Source organism: Oncorhynchus kisutch, linkage group LG27 (genome assembly GCF_002021735.2).
Source record: "Oncorhynchus kisutch isolate 150728-3 linkage group LG27, Okis_V2, whole genome shotgun sequence".
Lineage (NCBI taxonomy): Eukaryota > Metazoa > Chordata > Actinopteri > Salmoniformes > Salmonidae > Oncorhynchus > Oncorhynchus kisutch.
In genome coordinates this window covers 22027016-22044775 of record NC_034200.2, presented here as the reverse complement: position 1 = coordinate 22044775, position 17760 = coordinate 22027016, and the positions used below count along the sequence as shown (strand labels likewise).

General features: G+C 42.2%; 2 protein-coding genes and 1 pseudogene across 2 annotated transcripts; 2 read left to right on the top strand and 1 right to left on the bottom strand.

The window, feature by feature from the left end:
• Nucleotides 1-4552, bottom strand: LOC109872151 (target of EGR1 protein 1-like). The gene is made up of 7 exons (XM_020463265.2): nucleotides 3867-4552; nucleotides 3675-3715; nucleotides 3477-3573; nucleotides 3235-3396; nucleotides 2818-3077; nucleotides 994-1156; nucleotides 1-834 (listed from the first exon to the last, which is right to left on the bottom strand). Exons 1-7 carry the CDS (start codon nucleotides 3978-3980, stop codon nucleotides 130-132), a joined length of 1542 nt encoding a protein of 513 aa, XP_020318854.1. The 5' UTR covers nucleotides 3981-4552; the 3' UTR covers nucleotides 1-129.
• On the top strand, nucleotides 4505-7680 carry LOC109872152 (THAP domain-containing protein 1-like). Its single transcript, XM_020463266.2, has 4 exons — nucleotides 4505-4967; nucleotides 5193-5346; nucleotides 5549-5727; nucleotides 5959-7680. Exons 1-4 carry the CDS (start codon nucleotides 4818-4820, stop codon nucleotides 6331-6333), a joined length of 858 nt encoding a protein of 285 aa, XP_020318855.1. The 5' UTR covers nucleotides 4505-4817; the 3' UTR covers nucleotides 6334-7680.
• LOC116357765 (selenoprotein Pb-like) lies at nucleotides 5999-14541 on the top strand (annotated as a pseudogene).
• The last annotated feature ends 3219 nt before the right edge of the window (nucleotides 14542-17760 follow it).

The following is a 17760-nucleotide window of genomic DNA, read 5'->3' as shown; positions in this document are numbered from 1 at the left end:
TATGTCATAACCAAGGAAAAGCCTTTATTGAAACAATACTGCATGAAATTAAACTAAAATGTACAGCGAAGTACTTTAACTAAAAAGGCTTTATTATAAACCAGGAATAGGTTTGGTTCCATTTCATCTTTATACCGTTCCCTCTACTTTGCTAACCACATCCTTCCCCCACACGACATCCATCTTGTGCAGGTGAGCCTTGAAGGACTTGGAGAATGTGCTCTTGACGATATGCATCGGGACAGACTTGCCACTCAGGTAAACCTTGTTCATGCACTCTGGGAGCCAGGACTCTGAGCTCAGTGGCTTACCTACTCTCTCTGTCAAAGTGGCAGCATAGGAGAAAATGTAGCCCGTCATGAATGCGTCAAACCCTGCCCGGTGGGTACCTCCCTCCAGCTTCTTCCTCTTGGACTCTTCTTTCTTCTCTGCATCCGGTGTGGCCAGAGGCTGTGGCTCTGACACTCCATTTCTTTCCACCTCTTTGTCTGTCTTCATTTCCTCATCTGCAGACACAGCCTGTGGCTCTCTGACTCCGTTGCCTTCCTCCACTTTAGTCTTCATCTTCTCATCGCTCTCTGGCATCTGTGCCTGAGCCCCATCTACCAGCTCTGTGAGAGGGGGAGGTTTGGTGTCTTTGTCAGGGATCACCTGGTCCTGCTTTAGCTCCATATGGGGCTGCTTGCTCATGGGGGCACCTTCAACTTTCCCCTGAGAAGAGTTCTTTCTTTTCCTCTTCCGTTTCTTTTTCTTTTCCTTTTCATCGTGCTGGATGATGAGGTCAGTGTCATGTGACAAGGGACACTGTGACCCATTGGGGCACCAACCAAAGGCCTGGCAAATACAGAAAATACAAGCTAAGTGGTAAACATGGTACTGATTACTGCATTACCATTATAAAAATAGTATATGAAATACCCCAGTGCTGATTATCCTTGCACAGACATTTTAGGGATCCTTTAAAACAGAACCTGGTGATGTACTACTACTTACAGAGAAGCGCTGGCAGACATTGAGAAGTCCATCCGGGCTAAACCCAGCTAGACAAGGCCTATAGTCCACATAGTTGCTCAGGGGCGCTGAGTATTTGCAGAACTCCAGGAACAGATGGCGTCCACCACCACCAGCCTCAATCGACTTGCTGTTGTCCAGTTTGCTGTGAAACAAATGACCACCACAAATAACTTAAACTACCTCTTGAAATGTGGCACATATATAGTGCATTGGGAAAGTATTCAGACCCCTTGACTTTTTCCACATTTTGTTAGGTTACTCTTCATTTTACCCATGATCCTGACTAGTCTCCTGCCACTGAAAAACATTCCCACAGCATGATGCTGCCACCACCTTGCTTCACCATAGGGATGGTGCCTGGTTCCTCCAGCTTGTCATTCAGGCCAGAGTTCAATCTTGGTTTCATCAGACCAGAGAATCTTGTTTCTCATGGTCAGGTGCCTTTTTGCAAACTAAGCGGGCTGTCATGTGCCTTTTAAGGAGGAGTGGCTTCCGTCTGGCCAGTCAACCTTAAAGGCCTGATTGGTGGAGTGCTGTAGAAATGGTTGTCCTTCTGGAAGGTTTTCCCATCCCCACAGAGGAACTCTAGAGCTCCGTCAGAGTGGCAATCGGGTTCATGGTCGACCCCTCAGAACAAGGCCCTTCTCCCCGATTGCTCAGTTTGGCTGGGCGGCCAGCTCTAGGAAGAGTCTTGGGAGTTTCCAAACTTATTCCATTTAAGAATGATGGAGGCCACTCTGTTCTTTGGGACCTTCAATGCTGCAGAAATGTTTTGGTACCCTCCCTCAGATCTGTGCCTCGACACAATCCTGTCTCTGAGCTCTATGGACAATTCCTTTGACATCATGTTTTGCTCTGACATGCACTGTCCAATCAAATTTTGTCACATGTACCAAATACAAGCAGTGTAGACCTTACCGTGGGACTTTATATAGTCAGGTGTGTGCCTTTCCATATCATGTCCAATCAACTGAATTTACCAAAAGGTGGACTCCAAGTTGTAGAAACGTGTCAAGAATAATCAATGGTAATACACATGAGCTCAATTTTGAGTCTCATAGCAAAGGATCTGAATGTTTATGGAAATAAGATCTGTTCTTAATACATTTGCAAACATTTCTAAAAACCTGTTTTCACTTTGTCATTATGGGATATTGTGTGTAGATTGATCAGGAAAACATTTAATTTAATCCATTCTAGAATAAGGCTGTAACAAAATGTGGAAGAAGTCAAGGGGTCGGGAAAACTTTCAGAATGCACTGTACTTATCAAAATGGTGTGGCAAACAGCACTGATATACTACCACAGCTTTACGGTCAGATTTAATTTAGGCCTTAGTCTATCAGATCAAGCGTTAACTGGCAATAGCAGACACCTGCATAGCGGATGTTTTGACGTTGTCAGAGGTGGAACTGCATTGGCTCAGTCAAAATCAGTGAGCAGCTGCTCTTGCAGCCACACCCTCCCTACTCCCGTTAGAAGTTCAGCACGGGAAAGTATAGGCTATATAGAAATAATTACAATCTAATTGAAAGAAATCTGTATTATTTACCGATTTATCAGCCTAATCTAGGTGTATATTACATAAAGTTCCAGCGTTCAAACTTGTAAACAAGGCTGCATGGGGATTTTTGTTAATGCGACTACGTGCAGCCAATGGCAGTGTCCGCTTTAGGTATTATGCCGGGAGCCACTTGTGGATTTGTGCGCTCCAATGCATTTTCACTTCCGACATGTCAAAACAATCGCTATGCGGATGTGATTGAATTGAGCCCGGAATATATTAGTATTTACTATACTAACCACTTCTTGTAGGCATACTCAAGGTAAGAGGCAGCAAAGCGCAGCTCATACTCTGTAGCGTACTTGGTGTCATAGATCCCAGCAGGGAACATCTGGGACAAGTCAGCAGTGAACGTGCCTAGTTTATCTGGCAGTTGGGCATAGAAGCACTGATAAAGGAACACCATGTCAATCAAGCCATTGTGCAGCACCAAAGGCTTGCGAGCCCGTAGGAGTTCCACAAACAGCATCCTCATGTTCATTCCATGGGCATCCACTCTCTGGATACAAGAAAGGAATAGAACACTGGATCACTTCACCACTTAAAGGTAACAATTAGGAATAGTCCACAAAATAAATGCTGTGGCCTAGTATCGTTTAAACGTGTGCATTTGTCTCTGTGGATCTGAGCGATTAACAACAAGATCTTGATCTCACCCTGTCATTGCCCCTGAGATAAGGGACACCTTCAGCATATTGTTTGTTGAAGTCAAATCCATGTTGCACCAGGAACTGCACGGACTGTGGTTCAATTACGTACTCCTCACTGCAGAGCAATGTCAGGTTGTACACCTGCACAAGGTACGTATCATCATCATCCTGGAGAGAGATAAGACATCAATTAATGTCAAACTGTACATTTAGCTTTCTGAATGTCAATGTGCAAAGGAGACCGTTACCTTGTTTTCAAGTTTCTTATAACAAGCAAACCCAAGGGAGAGAATGGAGCGTGTGCGAGCTGCATTGCATATGGCTTTGTAACGGTCCTCTATGCATCTTAAAATAAAAACAGAGATAGATCCAATGCATCACTTGAGATTGAGATATAATGAGAAAAATCCAGATTAAATTTAAATTAATAAAACAACCATACTCACTCTGCCAGCAAAGCTTTTCTATTTCCAAGGCCACTCAATTCCTGAAACAAAACATGCAGACAGAATTACATTATTAGTGTCAACAGACCTACATAACGGTTGTTGGGCCCATATAATTACATATAGAAGACCATGTACGTAGCTAGCTATTTTTTTTCGACTAAACTCGCTGTAACTTGATGCGACACTTACCGTATCCAGTGCAATGAAGGAGGCCGTCTTGATTGCAAGGACCATAGCAGGCCACAGTTCTTTGAAATTATCATTCTGCACATCAATAACAGGGACTACCATGGAGGATGTCATAGCTACCTGGTAAATATTTGAGCACAACCAAAATGTTCGACGTCTGTATTCTAACGTTGGCTAGATAGCTAAGCTAATGTTAGCTGAAGACAGTGGGATCGAGTGACTAGACTTATTGAATGGCCGGGGAGCTCATTGCATGGTGTTTTCGGTTGTCCAATGAAAGCGTTCTGTTCACTAGTATGCGATATTCTTCACGTTATCCCAGTTGGAATGATCCAAATTCATGGGGAAAATGAAGCGTAGTTTAAAACTGCAAATATTCTAAAGTGGTCTGAATAGGCCCTCTCAGATTTTCCGTCAACACACAAAGGACCCCAGTACGCGTGGACCGTTTATGTTTTTGAAAATATTTGTTTTTACCTTTCTGTAATCACTTAATTTTCAATATGGGGACAATATCGACAAAAAATATGGTGTTTTTTCTTAGTCACCATAATTCGAATTTTAATGCGTGAGATGTTGTATTTACTAATCTTGAAAAAATATTTGAAGCAGGCAGTTACTTGGATAACGAATACCGGTGACGCCAGCAAACAACCGTTGGGGCAAATGCGCCATTTTGGCTCAAACAGTCGGAATTTACTTTCTTTGCAATTTAATATTTTTTCGGCATCGCTTAATATTTTTGTTAATGGTTGGGATGAGATCATGTTTCACCACATTCTGTATTTGGTGTTTTGTTTCCTATGAGAACAAGTGTAACGTTCTGGTAGCATTAGCCTCACCAAGCTACATGCTAGTTAGCTGTGTCGTTCGATTGCATTGCCAACAACACTGGCTGATGGTTAGCTTGCTAGCTATATTTAGCTGTTTTGACTTGTTAGCTCGCTAGATATGGGTGGGTGCTCCGCTCCAAATTGCTCAAACTCAACAACAATTGGGAAGCAACTGTTTCGTTTTCCAAAAGAGCCTATACGTAAGAAGAAATGGCTTGTAAACTGCCGGCGTAATTTTTTACCAACTCCACATTCCAGACTGTGTCAGGCAAGTTTTTTTATGGGTGGCTAACATTACTGGCTAGCTAGCTAGGTCCATCAGTAAACAGTTTCCTAACTCCAAATTAGGACAAAACATGTTGACAAGTTTGCCAACACATTTAATATCATAACGTTATTAGTTGATTTTAGTGCAATATAATGCACCAAGAGAAAATACATCGATATGTATGTAGCCAGCTAACGTTAAACATACAGCTATGTCTTCTCGCAGGACCATTTTGAGCTGAGTCAGTTTGAAGAAATCGCCAGGTCGCCAGCAGGGGGAAAGAAGCTGAAACCAAATGCCGTCCCCACTCTTTTCAATGTGCGAGATCCACCTTTTCCCGTAAACCCACAGATAGTGCTACCACTCAAGCCAGAGCCAGGTAACTTAACTTTTTATTTATTTCAAAATCACATTAACAAAAGTGAAATTAAATATTGATAGATTACCAGATAGCACACAATTTGTCAGATAGAAGCCTAATGCAAATGTTGGTCCTGTTGATCTAACACACAACTGTTCCTGATCGTAACAGTGGATCAAATGACTGAGTCAAATGTGTTGTTAATGCTCTGTCTATCTAGTGGAGAGGGATCTCAATGTGGGGGATCATGGCTACGCACGACGGAAAACGACTCTGGGCATGGAGGAAGATGATGCTGATGAACTACACAAGGCAGAGGAACGTCCCTGCATCCATTGTCAACATTACAGAACACTGCTGGAACAAGAAATGCAACACACAGCCAGATTACAGAAAGAGGTGTGGTGGTAGCTCCTTTTTCTCAACAATTTCAAACTATTGCCTCATATTAGATAAAACAACTTTCTCCATTCAAACTTTTTCATTGGAAGTTATTGTTATGCGCAATTATGCAATGGACCCTTCAGTCTTTTAGTTAATAGAATGATTTTACAGGTAAGAACAACACCGTTTTGTGAAAATCTTTGAAAAGACAACACTTCAACATGTATGTTCTCTTCTTTTGTGTAGGTAGAGGAAATGAAAAAGCGGATGTTCAGACTGGACAGAATAGAGAGGGGCCTCCAGACATTTCTGTATGAAGACCAGATCCGCGCCCTGACACTGACCAAGCGTTCCCGGAGAGCTGTGTGGTCCCACGAGACAGTGCTGAAGGCCCGTAAGATCCGATGTGCGGTCGGTGGCAAGGGTTATGAATTCCTCCGGGAGTTAGGCTACCCCCTGCCATCTTATAGAACTTTATGCAACCGCCTGGATAACAAAATCATGGTGACGACAGCCATGGGGTGTGATGAGCTGGCAGAGCTAGGTCTAGGAATCATATCCACATGTGATAGTCCAGAGGGAGATGGGGACGATGAGGCTTTCATTGGAGTGATCTCATGAAAGATTTTTTATTTATTTATTTCAATGTGTTTCATTTTGGAATAATGCAATGCAAAATTACAGGACAATAGAGCAAAGACTGACTGTATGACAGCTAGTAGGCCTATGTGGTGGAGAAAATTTGGAAGCGTATGCACAATGGGAGATGTGTGTGTTAATGCAGGGGTGTCAAACATACGGCCCGGGGGGGGTTTGAGGAAAAATAAGTATATATTTTTTAAATAGTTGGGAGGAACAAACTCCATATACTTTAAAATGATTAAAACCAATTTTAAATTATTATAAAGGACCTTTACATTCATCCAGTTTTATGACTGTCTAGCTCGCTAATAAAAAACAAACAAATTAAAGCTAGATAATTAGGGAGCATTGACAATTCCAAAAATGATGGATTGAGGACAATGTTAGCAAATTTTGACGCTATATCAAATTTTCAGTGCGGCCCACCAGGCCATGATGAAGACCGGATGTGGCTCCCGGGATAAAATGAGAAACCAAGTCCAAAACCAAGAACACGTTTTGAAGGGATACCTCAGGACACAGAGACAAACTTATGGATACCATTTGTATATCTGACTCTGGGGAAGTAGATAAAGGGCCTCATTGCTTTAAAGGGGTACTTCGTGATTTTGACATTCTTGGTTTTGGACTTGGTTTCACAAGTGGTTTTCAGAATGGTTTACTTCTGCTAAAGAATTAGGTGTTTATTTTGGGTAGGAAACATAACCTTCATCAAAACAATAAAGAGCAGCAGTCATCTGCCTAATGCTTTTAAGCTGCAATATCAAGCCACCTTTCTGTGCTCAATATGGGGCCATAATTCAGAAGCTAATCATTTGCTGTACTGCAGATGGCCTTTAATTTTATTGCTGAGAATGTTTTGACAAATACTAAGGAAGAGCAGAATTCTAACCACTGTTTGCAGAGTTTTTATTTGCCCCCCCCCGAATGTCACTTATGTTAAGTGGACAAATTGGAGGAGTAGGTTGTATTTTGTCATGGGAATCAGTTTAGCTGCATTTGGAAACTGCAGTGCCGTGTACAGCCTTTGGAGAACTGTGGTGCCTGCATTGTATACTAGCTGTGTCCCCTGAACTCAGGCTGAATAACCTGAGGCTTATTTTGTTACAATCACTAATGGGATATTTGCTAGAAAGCAGAACCTCTTGGTGGGAGGAGGTTTGTAGACAACATACTAAAGGGGCACACGAGTATACTCTGATTGATCAAAACAACGGTACTGTAGAAGAAGAATAAATAAATATTTTAAGTAGGCTGCTTGTGGCTTTAATTTTTTGGGGTGTTGAAGTATTCACATTTATCACTACAATAAAGGGTGAAACATTATTTTGCACAGGAGACAATACCTTACTCATAGTACTGTGATGACTAGATTCTATGAAACTGATTCATGTTACAGGAACTACAGTGCAATTGGAAAGTATTCAGACTCCTTAACTTTTTACACATTTTGTTACGTTACAGCCTTGTTCTAAAATGGATCAAATATAACATTTTCCTCATCAATACCCCATAATGACAAAGCGAAAACAGGTTTTTAAAAATGTTTGCTAATCTATAAAAAAAATTATAAAAATACCTTATTTACAAGTTTTCAGACCCTTTGCAATGAGACTTGAAAGCTTAAAAACAGCAGTGTAACACTCGGTTAGTTGTGTCGAGCAGAAGAGAGCCTCAACTAGGTCAGTCCAGTTATGTCATTCAGTCGTTTATTTTAATTGCATACTGTACTTAGCAGAGACTATAGCTATTTTCCTTGCTAGAGATGCATTTGAAGATTTGCAATGAGAATCAAATCTGAAAATGAGCTTCTGACATTGCCCTCTCTCCTGGAACTCTTTTTAGGTGAGGTTGGGAGAAGATGATGCAGGGTCTCTTTACTCTGAGGCTGTGTGCTGCTCTGCCAGGGCTCCTATGGGCATCGCCTCTGTTAGTAGAAGGGGACAATGATGCCTCCAAGATCTGTAAGCCGGCACCGCGCTGTGAGATCAAGGGCCATGGGGCCCCCATGAAGGGGCTGCTTGGAAATGTAGTTGTTCTGGCTCTACTGAAAGCCTGCTGACACTTCTGCCTCACACAGGCCTCCAAGTAAGAGAGAAGTCTTCAGAATCTGCCTGGCATAATTACTGTACTTTTACCTACTGTAACATACTGTTATTATACCACTGGAAAGATTTTGGGGGAAATCATAAGGATGCGGTAATGTATTTTCAAACAAATTGATGTTGATGAAATGCTGCTGGTGATCCATTTCAGAAAATTGTTAAGAGCTGCCTCCCCAAATATCCAATATCCAAATGAAGATAGAATGGGGAGGAGTAAATATCGGCATCTGTATCACGTTTGCCCTATCTTTGTCCCGCTGAGTAGACTAGAAGGCCTGCATGACAAGCTGCTCCGCAGCAACCTGACCGACACGTCTTTCCTTATTGTGAATGAACGGGAGGTCCAGTCCTGAGCCATGTACTGGGAACTGAAGAGGAGGGCCCCCTGGACATCCCTGTCTACCAACAGGCCCAGCTACAGGATGATGTCTGGGAGGCCCTACATGGAAACAAGGACGACTTCCTGGTATATGACAGGTAAGAAGGGTATGAAACACTGCTAGTATATCGCTCTCCAACCAAGGTGCAGGGATTGAGGAGCAAAAACTCTGATGAAGGCTTAGGGCCGAAATGCCTTGGATTTTACTTCAAACAATAAAGAAGCACATTTATCAACTTCCACTGTCCTCCAAGAGTTGCTGAATAACCTCTTCACTTCAATACGACAGGTAAGAGCCATCACAGAGGGGTCCTTCTGTGGGACAGCCCAAGTCCAAGTACTGTCATGTTATTTCTCAGAATTATAAATGTTCCATGAATAAGGAATGGGCTTGTATTGATTGAAGGCAACATGTCAGCACTAATCTAAAGCTTACCACTGCTCTTTGACTTCAATGGCATGAAGTATCTGTCAGGTTATTTTCTATCTACAGAGATCTTTGTAATTGGTGTGACACCTCATTCATGTAGCCATGGATCTCTCTCCTCTTGCTGACAGATGTGGGAGACTGACGTGCCACACAGTCCTGCCCTACAGCTTCCTCCACTACCCCTATATAGATGCAGCTGTCAGAGCCACTTACCACAAGCGCATCTATGGCAACTGCACCATGAGTGAAAGCACATTTCTAAATGGAATCGCAGACATTTCATTTCTGTTTGGGTCGTCATTTGAAAACGCTACTGTCTGCTGTAGTGCCCCCATTGGAATAGAATGTCTGGAACACCCCTTCCTATAATGGGAACTGATTCTGAATAATAATGAGATCGCTCTGTGGCTCTCCCAGGTGATGTCTTTTTAGCTCGTACCTATTTTGTTAACTTTAGTGTGTTCTATTGTTATGCAGGAATCCAAATGGAGTTACTCAGCTGGGTGGAACAGCAGACAGCGAAATGAGTCTCTGAGCAGCGCAGGAATAGCTGTTAACAAGACAGACAGTACAGTGTCAGATTGAAGTCGCTACTGTCAGCAACCCAGTTCCAGATGTTGTCTGAGGGGGGTGGTAACATGCCAAACATACATCACCAGCAGCATCATCAGCACCACAACCCTGGGTCAGACACAGATAAACAGGACTCCAATTAACATCATCTGTGTCGTTGCTGAGACGAGTAACAGTTAGTTAGCATGGTGGTGGGGGCTTGTGTCAGTGACTTGACTGATAAATCGTTTTGTATGAATTCAGTTCGATTTTGTCTGTGCCTGTCAATTGTATCTGATAAAGTAAACGCGTACAGTAAACTGGAGTAATTTGGCCCTTGGAATACAGTATGTCTTCCCTACATGTAGTCGGGTGACATGTTCTACTCTGCTATGAAGTCTGCAGGGCAAACCTTACTGAGGTGTCTGTAGACAGATGCTGTATTGAGGAAAATGGGACTGACAGTCACTGAACCCATGCAGGGCAGGGTGCTGGACTTCAGGGTAGACTTAGGCATCCAAAATGTAGGTTCCTGGTTGTTCCATGGTCAGATAGTGGTTATTCACAAGCACGTAGCCTAAACCTACTATGTTCTATATAACTCATCTAAATGCACAATTAAAAGTATGATTATGATGATGTATGAATCTAATCAAAATAAGTTAAATATGTGTTATGTTCCTACGTTCATAAAGGGTGGACTTATTTTGTTTGTCTTCAGTTACTGTCAGTGGATACAGTGAGGAAACTGAATATGACCACATCACCAGCATAAAGTGACATAAGACAGGCACCAAGTACAGACAGTGGGGAGGGGGCAACCAGAAGTAGGGAATTCCAAATGCTGTTTGAGGAAATGGGTTTAGTCTGACCTCAAACGGAGGAACAACTGCTCTATTACTGATGTGCCAGAGAAGAGAGGTTGGTGACCTGCATTCCCGGTTGAATGAGTCTTACCTTGCTCCTACTGATCTGTGAGCCATAGATTATAAATTAGCAGCAGGGCTACATCTCACTGTCAGTAGTGTTTCACCTTTATGTCAACTAATCAATTTCCCAAATAATAGGACAATATTACTGCCTAGCTATATCTAATCTATTCACCATTCTTAAAACCCTAAAAAAAAATGTTCACGTTCAATAACCGCTCACAAGTGGGCATGGCATTAAATAGATAGGCTAAAACACTATGCGCAGCAGATGGATTACTTTATTGCCGTGCGGGGTGATGGTACGCGATAACTCAGGTCAGATATCATCGTCAACACTGGGAGAATGGCGCGCTGGACCGCAGACAAATTCAACAATCTCCATGCCATGGTTCGGTGGTCTGCGACCTTCAGATCAGCAATTTGTGCAAACCGGTCGATGAGTGCATGCTACGAAGTACGTTCTATTCAGTTTGCACCGGAATATAGACTTAGAGCCTATTATAAATAACTGTCGTATGACAAAATCGTTTGTCATTACTAAAGTTGTGTTCATTTTAACATGAATGCCCCTCTAGTCTAGACACTAGTGGTATAGCCAAGGGAAATGCTTTCATCATCACCACTATTTATGCCAACAACACCTTGTTATTTGATATAGGGCTGTGTTACTCTGTGAAAGAAATCTTCAAAGAAAGTATGTTAAATCTTTTGTAGGAGACAGGGAATTAAAACAGAAATGGCTGGAGGTTGAATAAGTGTGGTTGTGTAAGGGATTTTCTAAATCCTCCTGAAGCAAGAAGCTAAACCTACTTTAGCTTATCCAGCCGGCCAACTGACTTGAGTTGACTATCAACAAAACGGCTGCCATGCTTCAGTGGATCTGGTATAAGTAGCTGTCGGGTATTTCTGTGCAGGTTTTTACAATTGTGTCCCATTCCATAATTTACCAATCTGACGTTAGATGGCAGTACTGTCCTGTGCAGCATAGACATTTCCATATGAGGAATGGTATATGAGTGGTGAAATGGGGTAAACTTCTAGGAGTTATTTATTGTAGTTTCATTAATCAGGGTTGCCTTTATGTAATGTAAATTGGTAACTGAATATAACTAATCACATAATGCATTTTTGCAGCGTTTAGGTATGGCCACAACATGGCAGAAAATCAAACTGTTCTACCAATGGGTGCTAGAGAATAGAGGTAACTAAGTCTTCTTCTGTGCTTCTAAAACCAGACACAGTGTTCACTGAAGATCTCAGTACAATACCAATTTCTTAGACCATAGTAATGCTGTCTCTATGTCCTTCACCTGTGCCAATCACCTGCATCTTCATGTGTTACCTGCTCCTCATAGGGGTGGGCCCCAAGCTGATGGCTCAGACAGCCAGTCAACCTCAGCCTGTGCTCATCGTTTACAACTTTACCATGGTCTGCATGTCTGCCTGCATGTTCTATGAGGTATGGAAACAGGGGAACACATGGACAACTTGTAGCTATTTTACCCATCTTGGATGCTTTAGATCTATTGCACACAGTACTTATCTATATCCTTGTTATGTGTAAATATGTGATGATGATGATTAGCTATTTCTCTACCTGTAAACGTATAGTATTTTAACATTTTTCTTCCTTTTTTTATTTTATAATTGGATTGTTTATTTATTCACAGGGTCACAAATAATATTATAAATCAAATCTCATTTTAATGGTCACATACACATGGTTAGCAGATGTTTTTGCGAGTGTAGCGAAATGCTTGGGCTTCTAGTTCCGACGGTGCAGTAATATCTAACAAGTAATATAACAATTCCACAACAATGACCTAATACACACAAATCTAAGTAAAGGGATGGAATAAGAATATAGACAGACATATATGGATGAGCGATGGCCGAGCGGTAGAGGCAAGATGCAGTAGATGGTATAAAATAAAGTATATACATATGAGATGAGTAATGCAACATATGTAAACATTATTAAAGTGACTAGTGATTCATTTATTAAAGTGGCCAATGATTTCAAGTCTATGTAGGCAGCAGCCTCTCTGTGTTATTGATGGCTGTTTAACAGTCATATTATAGCTTCTTGTTCAACAGTTGCAACAAGGTTACTTAATATTGCTGCTTACGGCATGGTGTTTAAATGTTTTGGCAATATTTTCCACGGAAACTACTTTGAAAAGTAGCCTATAATTAGCTTTGTACTGTGCCCTTCGCCAATGAATCGCGTAATTGAAATCATACCTGTGCTATGGATCGTTCATTTCTCACCCTCTTCCCAGGGAACAATCTTATCTGGATGCTCAGGACATAAAAGTCTTCTTTATTTGTGTTGTTGTTGAGAAAATATGTATTTGTTCAGTAATTCTTTGGGTTGGGGGGGGTTAGAGGTACATTATCCAATTAAAATGATATGCTTATAAAACATGTACCCGTAGGCTTTAACTCAAAAGAAAAACATATTTTCTTTCTTCCTCAGTTCACAGCGTCATCCTGGTTGGCAAACTATAGTTTATTATGTCGGCCTGTGGACTACAGCACCAGCTCAGTTCTCCACTAGCCTACCTGGTTAAATAAAGGTGAAATAAATACAAAAATGTAATGTGGGCAACAAAGTGTGTCTCATATCATCCACTGCAATGCATTGCAATTGCCTTGATAGACATATCTAAATGATTTCCAACCTACAACTACTGCTGAAATGCCTTCTCTCTGTGTTCTGAACAGATGGCCAAGGTCTGCTGGTGGTTTTACTCCTCCAAAGTCATCGAGCTCAGTGATATTGTAAGTACACGTTGGGGATTCTACTATCCCGGGTTGAAGCAAAAACGGTGTAAGCCGCACCACTTGGACTATATTTACATCTCTTCTATCAAGACAATTTATGTGCTGTCTATGTGACTAATGTCTGTAAATGTAGCTAACTCCTGAGGATTTGTTTTCGGTATTTCTTGTCATACTCTTGTGTAACTGTCATGTTAATTACACAAATATGACATGTCTCTTCCTGGTGTTCTTCATCCTGAGGAAGAAGAACAGTCACTTGACCTTCCTACATGTCTACCGCCACGGCACCATGATCTTCAACTGGTGGGCTGGGGTCAAGTACGTGGCAGGAGTACGTCCCATTCACATCACTACAGCAGGGGCAGTGTTTAATTTACCCGGTGATAGACACAGACAATAATCTCCTGTCTGTAACAGTATGACACTGCACAATCTATTTCTTGTATCTGCTTCTTGCTCGGTCTTGGTTGAAAGAATGATTAAGCTTTTCATACTTGTTCTTCTGGAGATATACAGTGCACACACCCACGCACTGAAATGCACCTGACATTTCAATGAGTCTGGAACACATGCAACCATACCCACATTGTCCTTGGAACTGTTTCCTGCCCCTGCTATTTGAAAAAGACATTTGCCACGGTGAAAGCAGCGGTGATCAAACTAGACTAGCAAGGATTGGAACAGAATGGCAAAGATTAAGACAAGCTTTTGACACTGAGATGCTCTATAATTTGTTTAAAATGGCGGTGAGTTTGCAGAAAACAGCTGGCAGTGCATCTTGGTGCAGCATTTGCCCTCCTTTTGGTTTAAAGATAGTAAACACAGCCTGGCTATTTTATTTCACATCGCATGTCCTAAGACAGACAGATGGGCGGTTAGTCACACTTTGAGATTAAATCAAGACGTTGCTATTCAATATTAAATCCCAGCTTTAGAAACAAGTTAAACACAACTGACCTTGTATTAAAACAGTGAATAACTATAAACATACCACGGAAGGAATAGCAAATTCTCTGGGTATTTTGTGTCTTCCTCCCTCCAGGCTTCCTTATAGGCCTTATCAACTCATTGGTGCATGTGGTGATATAGACTACATGGCCAAAAGTATGTGGACACCTGTTCGTCTAACATCTCATTCCAAAATCATGGAAAAAAAATCACGCCCTTTGCTGCTATAACAGCCTCCACTCTTCTGGGAAGGCTGCTGCGGGGACTTGCTTCCATTCAGCCAGAAGAGCATTAGTGAGATTGGGCACTGATGTTGGGCCTGGCTCACAGTCGCCGTTACAATTCATCCCAAAGGGGTTTGATTGGGTTGAGGTCAGGCTTTATTCAGGCCAATCAGGTTCTTCTACACCGATCTCGACAAACCATTTCTGTATGGACCTCACTTTGTCATGCTGTCAACTTGTCAACTTTTGCCACAAAGTTGAAAGCACAGAATCGACTAGAATGTCATTGTATGCTGTAGCATAAAAATTTCCCTTCAATGGAACTAAGGGGCCTCGCCCAAACCATGAAAATCAGCCCCAGACCATTATTCCTCCTCCACCAAACTTTACTGTTGGCAGGTAAAGTTCTCCTGGAATCCGCCAAACCCAGATTTGTCTGTCGGACTGCCAGATAGTGAAGCATGATTCATCACTCCAGAACGCGTATCCACTGCCCAAGAGTCCAATGACAGTGAGCTTTACACCACTCCAGCTAACGATTGGCATTGTGCATGGTGATCTTAGGCTTGTGTGCGGCTGCTCGGTCATCAAAACCCATTTCATGAAGCTCCAGACGATCAGTTCTTGTGCTGACGTTGCTTCCAGAGGCAGCTTGCAACTCGGTAGTGAGTGTTGCAACCGAGGACAGGCGATTTTTACTCGCTACGCGCTTCAGCACTCGGCCGGTCCTGTTTTGTGAGCTTGTGTGGCGGTGTGCTCAATTTTATACACCTGTTAGCAACGGGTGTGGCTGAAATAGCTGAATCCACTCATTTGAAGGGATGTCCACATACACTACATGGCCAAAAGTATCTGTACTACTGGCTAGCAGTTCTAGGGCCTCATATGCAGAGATATCTTTGGTGGAAGCGCTACCTCACCTTCCTGCAGCTGGTGAGTAGAGTGGCCTTGATGCAGAGCCTCTGCTACAGTATGTCTGCCTCCCAAATGGCACCCTGTAACCTATTTTAGAGCACAAATTTTGCCCGAGGGGAATAATGTACTATTTGGGAAGCACCCATACAGTACATCCTACAGTCTAGATAATACTAATTTACATTTATTGTATATCATGTAAAAGCAGGGTTTCCCAACCCTTGAAGTGCATTAACCTTCAGTGTTGCCAGGATGCTAGGCAAATTAGCCTGTGGATGATCTGGTCATTGGAAGAAGCCTTGTTAAAGGTCCAATTTTTATCTCAATATCAAATCATTTGTGGGCAACAATTAAGTATCTACCTGTGATTGTTTTCAATTAAATGGTAAAAAGAGCAAAGAGCAATTTCTGAACACTGAACATAAGGTTTTAAACTCTTTCCTATTGGTCTATTAACTCATTTTACAGCATGTTGATGTCACAATGGAAGGCCAAAACTCCTTCTCACCAAAACAGGCTGAAATCTCGAGGCCAGTGTGTATTATTGGTGTGCCAAGACAATAGGATATGTATTGAGCGTTAGTGCCAACTCATACTTTGCTTGTTAGTTTCCTGATTTGGTCCCGATGTGGTTTATTGTACTCTTTCTATGGGCTCTACAACAAATCAAATCAAATTTATTTGTCACATACACATGGTTAGCAGATGTTAATGCGAGTGTAGCGAAATGCTTGTGCTTCTAGTTCCGACAATGCAGTAATAACGAACAAGTAATCTAACTAACAATTCCCCAAAAAACTACTGTCTTATACACAGTGTAAGGGGATAAAGAATATGTACATAAGGATATATGAATGAGTGATGGTACAGAGCAGCATAGGCAAGATACAGTAGATGATATCGAGTACAGTATATACATATGAGATGAGTATGTAAACCAAGTGGCATAGTTAAAGTGGCTAGTGATACATGTATTACATAAGGATGCAGTCGATGATATAGAGTACAGTATCTACGTATGCATATGAGATGAATAATGTAGGGTAAGTAACATTATATAAGGTAGCATTGTTTAAAGTGGCTAGTGATATATTTACATCATTTCCCATCAATTCCCATGATTAAAGTGGCTGGAGTAGAGTCAGTGGCATTGACAGTGTGTTGGCAGTAGCCACTCAATGTTAGTGGTGGCTGTTTAACAGTCTGATGGCCTTGAGATAGAAGCTGTTTTTCAGTCTCTCGGTCCCAGCTTTGATGCACCTGTACTGACCTCGCCTTCTGGATGACAGCGGGGTGAACAGGCAGTGGCTCGGGTGGTTGATGTCCTTGATGATCTTTATGGCCTTCCTGTAGCATCGGGTGGTGTAGGTGTCCTGGAGGGCAGGTAGTTTGCCCCCGGTGATGCGTTGTGCAGACCTCACTACCCTCTGGAGAGCCTTACGGTTGAGGGCGGTGCAGTTGCCATACCAGGCGGTGATACAGCCCGCCAGGATGCTCTCGATTGTGCATCTGTAGAAGTTTGTGAGTGCTTTTGGTGACAAGCCGAATTTCTTCAGCCTCCTGAGGTTGAAGAGGCGCTGCTGCGCCTTCTTCACGATGCTGTCTGTGTGAGTGGACCAATTCAGTTTGTCTGTGATGTGTATGCCGAGGAACTTAAAACTTGCTACCCTCTCCACTACTGTTCCATCGATGTGGATGGGGGGGTGTTCCCTCTGCTGTTTCCTGAAGTCCACAATCATCTCCTGTACAGTGTCAATGTTGTCACACTAGAAGCCCACAACTAAGCTTTCTTCTTATTGACACTAGTTATGTTGACCCTCTATGACCCCAGCTCCACTTCCTCATAGTGACCATCTACACCAGCACCAACCTGTTCACTGACTGCGAAACCTCTACCAGAGCTAGCTCACCAAGAACAGCAAACAGACATGGAAGGAATGCAGAGGCAAATGTTACACATTTTATGTCATCAATATTTTTGACAAAATACAATATTAATCTATTTATTGACCAATCATGTTCAAGTAAAGCAGGTCTCTATCTGCTGGCCTATGTTTCTGTTCCAACCTTCCCTCCCACCTGTGGGATAACAAACACACACAGACACCCAGAGCAAGCCCTCTCCCGTTCCCTC